Source organism: Metschnikowia bicuspidata (genome assembly GCF_001664035.1).
Source record: "Metschnikowia bicuspidata var. bicuspidata NRRL YB-4993 chromosome Unknown METBIscaffold_4, whole genome shotgun sequence".
Taxonomy (NCBI): domain Eukaryota; kingdom Fungi; phylum Ascomycota; class Pichiomycetes; order Serinales; family Metschnikowiaceae; genus Metschnikowia; species Metschnikowia bicuspidata.
This window is the reverse complement of record NW_017387734.1, coordinates 1,193,623-1,203,545: the sequence shown is the minus strand read 5'-3', so window position 1 is coordinate 1,203,545 and position 9,923 is coordinate 1,193,623. Positions and strand designations below refer to the sequence as shown.

The 9,923-nt window shown below is 49.5% G+C and overlaps 3 protein-coding genes across 3 annotated transcripts; 2 read left to right on the top strand and 1 right to left on the bottom strand.

Moving 5' to 3' along the window:
• Window positions 1–539: 539 nt before the first annotated feature.
• METBIDRAFT_12577 (DNA-directed RNA polymerase III core subunit) lies at window positions 540–4,919 on the top strand (the record flags this gene model as incomplete). The annotated part of the gene is made up of 1 exon (XM_018854237.1): window positions 540–4,919. One exon carries the CDS (start codon window positions 540–542, stop codon window positions 4,917–4,919), a length of 4,380 nt encoding a protein of 1,459 aa, XP_018711118.1.
• A 201-nt stretch (window positions 4,920–5,120) lies between these two features.
• On the top strand, window positions 5,121–5,756 carry CTA6 (Cta6p; the record flags this gene model as incomplete). The annotated part of the gene is made up of 1 exon (XM_018857656.1): window positions 5,121–5,756. The coding sequence occupies one exon, from the start codon at window positions 5,121–5,123 to the stop codon at window positions 5,754–5,756; it is 636 nt and encodes a 211-aa protein (XP_018711117.1).
• A 47-nt stretch (window positions 5,757–5,803) lies between these two features.
• Window positions 5,804–8,848, bottom strand: METBIDRAFT_43179 (uncharacterized protein; the record flags this gene model as incomplete). Its single annotated transcript, XM_018857622.1, has 2 exons — window positions 5,804–7,744; window positions 7,856–8,848. 2 exons carry the CDS (start codon window positions 8,846–8,848, stop codon window positions 5,804–5,806), a joined length of 2,934 nt encoding a protein of 977 aa, XP_018711116.1.
• Window positions 8,849–9,923: the final 1,075 nt, after the last annotated feature.

Genomic DNA, 9,923 nt, shown 5'->3' with positions numbered 1-9,923 from the left:
GGTGCACCTACTAATGTACGCTTGACTGCATTTCGGAGGACCCTGTCATCACCACCCACCGCGTTCATTTTCGCCAGCATTCCCGGATTATTTTTTCTATTGTTTTTTTATTGTTTTTCTATTGTTTTTTTATTGTTTTTTTATTGTTTTTTTATTGTTTTTTTATTGTTTTTTATTGTTTCTAATTGTTTTTTTATTGTCTGTTTTTTGTTTTCAATTTTTCTGACTATTTTTATTGTTTTTCTTCCCCAGAGAAAGCACCCGAGCTCGGCACGAAACCACCCCCAAAACCTGATCCTACCCAAAGCCTGATCCTACCCAAAGCCTGATCCTACCCAAAGCCTGATCCTACCTTGAGCCTGATCCTGCCTACACCCCACAGAAGACTGATCCGCCGCCTGCCTGCGGATCAGACACCGGCGCGGCCGCTCACGTGACCCGCCCCGCGCGCCAGAAAAAAAACCTCCTCTTCCCATCATCCAAACCCAGCCATCCTCCCATCCTTCTCCCCCCTCAGTTCTTCCGCCCCTCCCCCCACTATGAAGGAGGTCGTCATCGACGAGGCGCCCAAGTGCATCAAGGGCCTAGAGTTCGGTGCGCTCGCCGCCAAAGACATCGTGGCGCAGTCCGAGGTCGAGATCACCACGCGCGACTTGTACGACCTCAACAAGGGCCGCTCGGTTTGTGACCACGGCGCTCTCGACACGCGCATGGGCACGTCGTCCAACGCCGTGGAGTGCCGCACGTGCCACGGCAACTTGGCGCTGTGCCACGGGCACTTTGGCCACGTGCGGCTCGCGCTCCCCGTGTTCCACGTGGGCTACTTCAAGGCCGTGATCCAGGTGCTCCAGTGCATCTGCAAGACGTGCGGCGCGGTGTTGCTCGACGAGCAGGCCAAGCGGCTGTTTGTCGCGGACTTGCGGCGGCCGCACATCGACAACTTGCGGCGCATGAAGATCTTGAAGAAAGTCACGGAACAGTGCAAGAAACAGCGGCGGTGCCTCGCGTGCCACCACGTCAACGGCGTGGTCAAGAAGGCCGCGTCCGGCGCCGGGCCCGCGGCGCTCAAAATCGTGCACGACACGTTCCGCTACATCGGCAAGAAAAGCACCCCGGAGAAGGAGCTCTGGGACCGCGAGTTCCAGGACGTGTACGCACGCAACCCGGAGTTGGAGAAGTTTGCCAAGCGCGTCAGCGAGGACTTGAACCCGCTCAAGGTCTTGCATCTTTTCAAGCAGATGGCGCCCGCGGACTGCGAGCTCGTGGGCATCGACGCGGCGCGCGGCGGCCGCCCGGAAATGTACCTCTGGCGGTACTTGCCGGCGCCGCCCGTGTGCATCCGCCCGTCCGTGATGATGGACAACCAGTCCAACGAGGACGACTTGACCGTCAAGTTGACGGAGATCGTGTGGACCTCGTCCTTGATCAAGGCGGGCATTGACAAGGGCATCTCCATCAACAACTTGATGGAGCAGTGGGACTACTTGCAGCTCTCCGTGGCCATGTACATCAACTCGGACTCCGCCAACCCGGCGCTCCTCCCGGGCGGCATGGGCCCCGGCGCGTCCGCCAAGAGCAGCAAGCCCATCCGCGGCTTCTGCCAGCGCTTGAAGGGAAAACAGGGCCGTTTCCGCGGGAACTTGTCCGGAAAGAGAGTCGACTTCTCCGGCCGCACGGTCATCTCGCCGGACCCGAACTTGAAGATCGACGAGGTCGCCGTGCCAGACCGCGTGGCCAAGGTCTTGACCTACCCCGAGAAGTGCACGCGCTACAACCGCCAGAAGCTCCAGAAGCTCATTCTCAACGGGCCCAACGTGCACCCGGGCGCCAACTACGTGCTCAAACAGAACGAGATGGCCAAGCGCAACTTGAAGTTCGGTGACCGTGTCAAGCTCGCCCGCTCCTTGAACATCGGCGACACCGTCGAGCGCCACTTGGAGGACGGCGACGTCGTGCTCTTCAACAGACAGCCTTCCTTGCACAGATTGTCCATCTTGTCCCACTACGCCAAAATCAGGCCCTGGAGAACCTTCCGCCTCAACGAGTGTGTGTGTACGCCGTACAACGCAGATTTCGACGGTGACGAGATGAACTTGCACGTGCCTCAGACCGAAGAAGCCAGGGCCGAGGCCATCAACTTGATGGGCGTCAAGAACAATCTCTTGACCCCCAAGTCCGGTGAGCCCATCATCGCCGCCACTCAGGATTTCATCACTGGTTCCTTTTTGATCTCCCACAAGGACACCTTCTTCGACAGAGCCACCTTGGTCCAGCTCTTGTGCATGATGTCTGACGCAGACCTCCAGTTTGACTTGCCTCCACCTTCCATCTTCAAGCCGGTAATGCTCTGGACAGGAAAGCAGGTCTTCTCATTGTTGATCAAGCCCAACAAGAAGTCGAATGTCGTGATCAACTTGGACGCCAAAAACAAAACCTTCCACCCGCCTTCCAACGGATGGCCCAACGAAATGTCGCCCAATGATGGCTTCGTTGTTATCCGCGGCTCCCAGATCCTTAGTGGTGTCATGGACAAGTCCCTTCTTGGTGACGGTAAGAAACACTCCGTATTTTACACAATCTTGAGAGATTATGGCCCCAGCGAAGCTGCCACTGCAATGAACAGAATGGCCAAGCTTTGTGCCAGATTCCTCGGCAACCGTGGCTTTTCCATTGGTATCAACGATGTCACTCCCGGCTCTGACTTGAAGAACAAGAAAGAGGTCATGGTCGAGCAAGCGTACGCCAAGTGTGACGAATTGATCAAGTTGTATAACAGCGGGAAGTTGGAGACTCAACCTGGTTGTAACGAGGAGGAAACCTTGGAGGCTAAAATTGGTGGTTTGCTTTCCAAGGTTAGAGAAGAAGTCGGTGAGGTGTGTATCAACGAGTTGGATCCTCTCAACGCTCCATTGATTATGGCTACTTGCGGATCGAAGGGTTCCACTTTGAACGTGTCGCAGATGGTGGCTGTTGTGGGTCAACAGATTATTTCTGGTAATCGTGTCCCTGATGGGTTCCAAGACAGATCGTTGCCTCATTTCACCAAGATGTCCAAGTCGCCCCAGTCTAAGGGTTTCGTCAGAAACTCTTTCTACAGTGGGTTGAGTCCTCCAGAGTTCTTGTTTCACGCTATTTCGGGAAGAGAAGGTTTGGTCGATACTGCCGTTAAAACTGCTGAGACAGGGTACATGTCGAGAAGACTCATGAAATCTTTGGAAGATTTGTCTGCGCTGTACGACAACACTGTGCGTAACTCTTCGAATGGTATTGTCCAGTTTACTTACGGTGGTGACGGGTTAGACCCTATGGAAATGGAAGGTGATGCCCAACCAGTAAACTTCAACCGTCAATGGGACCATGCTCTCAACATCACATTCGACATCAATGCCAAGAACTCCTATCCATACCAAATTCTTGAGGCGGTTGAAGATGTCTTGCAGCCCTTGGAAAAGAGACTTATCCGTTATGACAATCTTGGTAAGGTCATTCCTGCGGAATTTGGCGAGAATATCCAATTCATTGATCAGAAAGATGCCGAGAGGTCCTTTTACAAATCCATCCGTGAATATGTGACCAAAAAGGCCACTCTATTGGCCACAATACGACAAAGTAAAGGATTGCCTCCTAAATTTTCAAGACTAGAAGATATCGACGATATGTTGCTAGAAGAAGATCCCTCGAGCGTCAATGCAGTCGACCAACTTTTGAAGATCTCTCTTCCATCCGTGAAAAAGTTCATGGAGCAATGCCTTTACAAGTACGTGAGAGCAAAGGTCGAACCTGGTACAGCCGTGGGTGCTATTGGTGCACACTCTATTGGTGAGCCTGGTACTCAGATGACCTTAAAAACTTTCCATTTCGCTGGTGTCGCTTCTATGAACGTCACTTTGGGTGTGCCCCGTATTAAGGAAATCATCAATGCCGCAAAGGTCATTTCTACACCCATCATCAATTCCGTTCTTGTCAATGACGACGATGAACTCGCAGCCAGAGTCGTGAAGGGTCGTATTGAAAAAACTTTGTTAAGAGATGTCGCGTTCTTCATTGAAGATGTTTACAAAAATGACATGGCATTCCTCTCCGTTAAAATTGACACGAAGACTATCGAAAAATTGCAATTGGAGTTGACGCTAGATAATATCCGCGAGGCTGTGGCAAACGCTCCTAAGTTGAAGATATTGAACCATGAAGTTTCTGTCTATGGTAAGGACAGAATCAACATCCTTGTTACAATGAGAGAGGCTAAGTCAGAGTCTCTAGCCCGGACCGCCATTTCTGACTACAAAAACTCCGAGCGTAACAATACTTTGTTTTTCAGAATGCAACACTTAAAGAGAGCTTTGCCTGATGTCGTGATTAAAGGATTGCCAAATATTTCACGTGCAGTCATCAATATCAAAGATGACAACAAAAAGGAATTGTTAGTTGAAGGTTATGGATTGAAGGAGGTCATGTGCACTGACGGAGTGATTGGCACCAAAACATCGACCAACCACGTACTTGAAATCTGGCAAGTTTTGGGTATCGAGGCCGCCAGAGCTTCGATCATCGGTGAAATTGACTACACTATGAGTAAGCACGGTATGAGTGTCGATCCCCGTCATATTCAGCTTTTAGGTGATGTCATGACATACAAGGGTGAAGTTTTGGGTATCACCAGATTTGGTTTGTCCAAAATGAGAGACTCTGTTTTGCAGCTTGCTTCGTTCGAGAAGACTACCGATCATTTGTTCGATGCCTCTTTCTACATGAAAAATGACAAAATCGAGGGTGTCTCCGAATGTATTATTCTTGGTCAGACCATGAGCATTGGTACCGGAGCGTTCAAGATGGTCAAGACTTCCCATGTTGAAGAAAAACATTTGGAACCTAAGCCCACGTTGTTTGAGAACTTGTGTCAGGTTCCAGTCGCAGCATAAAAAGAGAAAAAAGGAAAAAAGGGTTTTCACGTTATGGAACGTGGGGCAAAAAGACGGACAATTCGTCACAACTGTATAGAGCATAAGATCCTGGGCAGTGCGCGACTTTGATGTGAAATACAAATAAAGCACTTCGCTACCTCCCAGTTTTTTTTCACCACATTTTAATATAAGCATATTTCAGGAATATAAATTGCTGCGATGTCATTAGATTCACAGTATTCTTATGTTCATTTCAGCCACGTGAACCAGGCAGATTATATGGAAGACTGGAAAGATTACCGCATCCCATACAACGATATCGACACAACGCGCTTGTTCGAAGAAACGGCAAACATTTTCCCACAGTTTTTACTCGAAGAAGAAGAAGATGGGGCTATCCCGCTAAGCTCATCAATATTCGGCGCCAAGGTGTACAAGAACCGTAATTTGTTGAAAAATAAAGTATGGACTGATCTCAATTTGGATGGGCTCCGAACAGCCCCGACCCTCAAAAGACTCCCAGATGCTTCAATTTTAAATTCAATTTCTAGTTCCCTGGTACCAGCAGATGAACTTGCGCTCAACGAGTTTCTTTCCAATGGGTACAATGCGGACATGTCCCTCAATGCTGATGCGCTGGCTTGCAACATCTCTCATGACGAATTGTGGCTAAATACAACTTCAGAGTATCTGGGAAATCATACGTTCAGCCACATTAAAACAAGGTCTAATAGCGGCACTCATGCAGCTCCACTTCATCAGGCGCCGGCGCCATTACAAACTCCGAGAGTCGGGAAGACACGTCAGCCTTCTCAAGACAAGTTTCAGACCCCTATTACCAGAATCATGCGCTAGTCAGCAACTTGGAAGCAACTTGCTATTATGATTGATTAACAGCCTTTTTATTTTTCCACCAAAAGTGTTATTCTGTCTCTCTCAATATCGCTCCGGAGCCGCATCAACTTGCCCTCTCGCACCTTAGCCTTCTCTGTTCGTCTCTTCATGCGTACCATACTCAAGACGAAAGTCGCTAAGACTTTGAAAGTGACCTTTTTACTTCTGCGATTGAGAGCTGAGTAGTCTGGATAAACACCAGATTGAGACATCTTGACCAAGTCATCTTTGCACGACTCGTATGAGCTTCTGATCGAAGAAACCATGTATGAGTTTATCATAGCCAAATCCATATATCTCGTTTGTAGCTCGAAAAGTTTTGCCTTGAAGTATTTTAATTCATTCTCTTGTAGTCTAGACTTGGTAACATTGAGCATCTGGTTAGGCTGGGAGCTTAGGTTGGCTGTTGCAAGTCTTGCACCGAGCTGATCAACCTGGTTTTGAAGTTGAATGTTTGACTTTTGTGCCTTGAACGTGTCATCTGCGGCCTTCAGTAAGCTGGCAATCTGACTTTCTAGGTCTTGCACTTTATTTGCAAGTCTTGTACAATTTCTTGCGTTCTTTGTGAGCTCTTGAGACAAGCTTCTGTTTCTGGTTTCAAAGCGACTCTTCTCTGAACGAAGTAGACTCAAGTCGCTTTCCAACGCGTCTCGTGTAGTTTCTAAGTCACTTTTTTCTTGCTGAGCGTCGTTGAGTGCAAATCGAAGATCTCTGATTTTAGAGCGATACTCATCGGCCTCACGGCTTGTGCTTTCGAAGCGGGCAGCGCTTGCCCGCTCAGCATCGGCCATTAGCTCGTGATTCTTGCGGCGCAACTCTTCAAGCTGGGTCTCTAGTAAAGCAATTGTAACCGAGTTTGCACCAGTGGGAATCTGAGTGTCATCGTCCTCCATCATCTTCTCCAATCGGAGTTTGTAGTGTTTGATCTCATTCTGAAGTCGATCTCTTTCTAGCAGCACAGCAAGAAGTTCAGACTCGTGGTCAAATTGAAGTTTCTGTAGTGTTTCTCGATAACGATCCTCAGCACTGAAGTCGGTCCGATAATCTTTGTTGAGTTTTCTAATGCGTTCCTCAAGTGCATCTATAAGGTCTTCTTTATCTTTCAAAACGTTTTGGAGCTTTGAGTAGTCTCGCTGCCTTTCTTGCAACTCAAACTCTTTGTTCCTCAAGTCAACCTTGAGCCTGCTTTCCTGGGTAGGCTCGTATGAGTTGAGACTTGGAAATGTCTCCCTGGTCTGCTTGGCTGAATCAAGTTGCTGCTCTAATTCGCGGACCTGAGCATTCAATCTTTCTATTTGCAGTGTCATCCGACAGTGATCCGCTTCCTCTCGCTTTCGGTGTTTTTCCTCGAGTTCCATGTAAGCAGACTCATTGTATTTGCGAGATTCGCTTAGTTCAACTCGCCTGAGCTGGGTTCGCACCGTTTCTAGCTCTGTTTCGAGAGAGTGTCTGCGAGCATCATCCTGTTTCTGTCTTGTGCGCAAAGCCTCCAATTCAGCCTCAGTGGCCTCCATTGCTTCTTGCGTGAGAGCGTACTCCTTCTCATAGAAGTCGAGCCTGTCAAGCAAGTCCAAGTTTTCCTGCTTGAGCTTACCAGCTCTGCTTGAATCTATGTTGCGGGAGTAGAGTTCATCCTGGAGCTTGGCAATTTCGTCTTTGAGTTCGAGGTTGTCCGTCATAAGCGTCTTTTCTTTCTCGCGTAGGGCGTCGATTTGGCCCTGGTAGTGGTTTACTGTAGACTGGTTGTCAAAAGCCTTGTTGCGCTCCTCCATGAGCGAGCGGACTTGCTCCCTCAAGTTGTACTCGTCGCGGTCTTTTTCCTTGATCTCCTTCAGTAGGGAGTCGAGTTTTCTCTGGAGCCGCTGCACGTCGGACCACTTTTCTTCCGCGAGCAGTGCCTGGGCGGCGTCGGCTCTTTTCAACTTGAGCTTCAAATCCGCCACCTCATGCTGAGCACGCTCTAGCTGGGCGTCCGTTTCTCTCAAAGTCCTGCTTTTGGAGGTGGCCGACTCCTCCCTAGAGCGGGCAAGGCTGTCGATCTTGGCTTGCTTCTCCTCGACGGACAGCTGCAAGTTCCGAAGCGACATTTGCATCGAGTCTCTCTCGGCTTCTGCCTGCTGAAGCTCGTTGGAGACCGTGCGCATTTTCTGCAGTAGCGTGTCGTTGGTCTTGCGGAGATGGTCTATCTGCTGGACGGCGTCCGCGGGAAGCTCGGCAAGCTGCGCCTTTGCGCGATGCAAGTCGAGCCGGAGTTCATTGTTCTCGCCCTGCAACTGGCCCTGTGTCTTGCTGGAGGAGGCAGACGCCCCTTCGAGCTGTCGGAGAAGGGCCTGGTTTTCGTTCTGGAGAAACTCCATCTTGTCAAGAAGCTCTTGCGGGATCTGCGGCGGCAGCGGCAGCACGTGCGAGAGCTCGGCTATCTGCCGCTGGAGGCGCCGGATCTCTTGGTCCTTCTCTTCTAGAGACTCTCTATACAGCCGCTTCAACGAGTCCAAGCCGGCACTGTGCTCGCGATCTTGCCGCGGTGCGCTTTCAGCGTGACTGCGGACCTGCTCGAGCTCGTTTTGTGTTTTGATGAGCTCCTGCTTCAACGCCGCGTTCTGCAGGACCAACTCCCTTGTTTCTGGCGGCGTCTGCTTCAAGAACTGCTTTAAGGTCGCCACTTCCACCTTCAAATTGTAGTTCTCCGACTTGAGCTGCTGCGAGTCTGCCTGGAGGCTCTGGATCGAGCTTTGGCCGCCGTCCACAGCCTGACTCCGCTGCTCCAAGGTACTGGCAAAATTACCCCGTGAGCTCCAGCCGGCGCCTGCCAGCCGCGAGCCGGTTGAAACGCGCACAGGCGCATCCGCGTCTAAAGCGCCGAAATCCTGGGTGGTTTCGTCAAAGGACGAGTCGATGTGTGTGTTGTTGATTTTGTCGGCGGTTAATCGGACCCGAGGGTTTGAAGATGGCGCCGGTTTTCGTGGCGACACCACGCGCTGGCCGATCGGCACAAATTCAAGCCCAGACTCCTTTTCCCGGGAAAGCCTCGGGAGTCTTCCGAGCGAAAACATCGGGTGTTTGGTGTGCTTCTGGTGCCTTTAGAAATGGTGGTGGGAAGATTAGTACAGAATGCTGTTTACGTTCGCGCGATGGTGCCGTGCCGCGGTCACGTGAGCGCGCTGCGTGAGCGCGTCTGGCCTGGCCCGAGTGTTGTGGTGTATTGATTTAGTATGGTTGGTTGAAATTCCTCTTTGGTGTTGTTTCGGGACAATTTCTATGTAGTTTGGAACCTTTGTTTGGACGATGTTTTGGAGCAGCTTCTTGGAAGATTCGTTTTGGAAATTCTTTGGATTTTCTTGATATAATCTATTTTACATGACCAATTGATGTAACAAGTTGTTTAATAGATTTCGGTGGACGGGACGTTTTTGTGGTACTACCGTGAAATGTTTGAATATTTTGATATTTTTTTATAGATTTGATTTTTGATTATAACTATTGATGTTATTGCTGGCGTGTTGGCTCATGTAATTGTTTGGTGGAATGGGTAAATATGCTGGTTGAACTTGATTGATTGGTAAATTGGTTTAATGTAGTTGTCTGACACGATTGCATAAAGTTCAGAAAACTAAGGGACATGACCGACCTTAAATTTGACTGTCTAGTCAAAGACCCATCTAGGACGGCGGATTACTATCAGCACTTGGTGAATTTCTTGACGGTATTTTCTTATGATCAATTCCTTCGATTTGCTTGTTGAGCTCCATCGCTTTTACAATTCCTTGACATGATCATCTGATGTCTGTCTATGTCTGTTGGATAGTTTTTCATACCTTTCTGCACTATAGATCTTCGGGTCCCATGCTATCATTCTACCGTCCACCGTTTTCCGACCCTGTCCTTTCCGACCCTCCATGGTCGCTTCTTTCTCTCATCTCTGGCTTTCTCTATCAAACGCACACAACATTGATCAAGGTTTTGCAGTGATTGTGCGCGTCGACCACTTCAAAACATTTTGCTAGATAGAAGGACCCAGCACATTCCCTTGGTGATGCGTGCCATTATCAACATGGCAAGATAGTTCCTTAACAACTGTACAATCCCATACGGAACAATTACGTCTTAATCGTGGTCGCTCCAACCTAG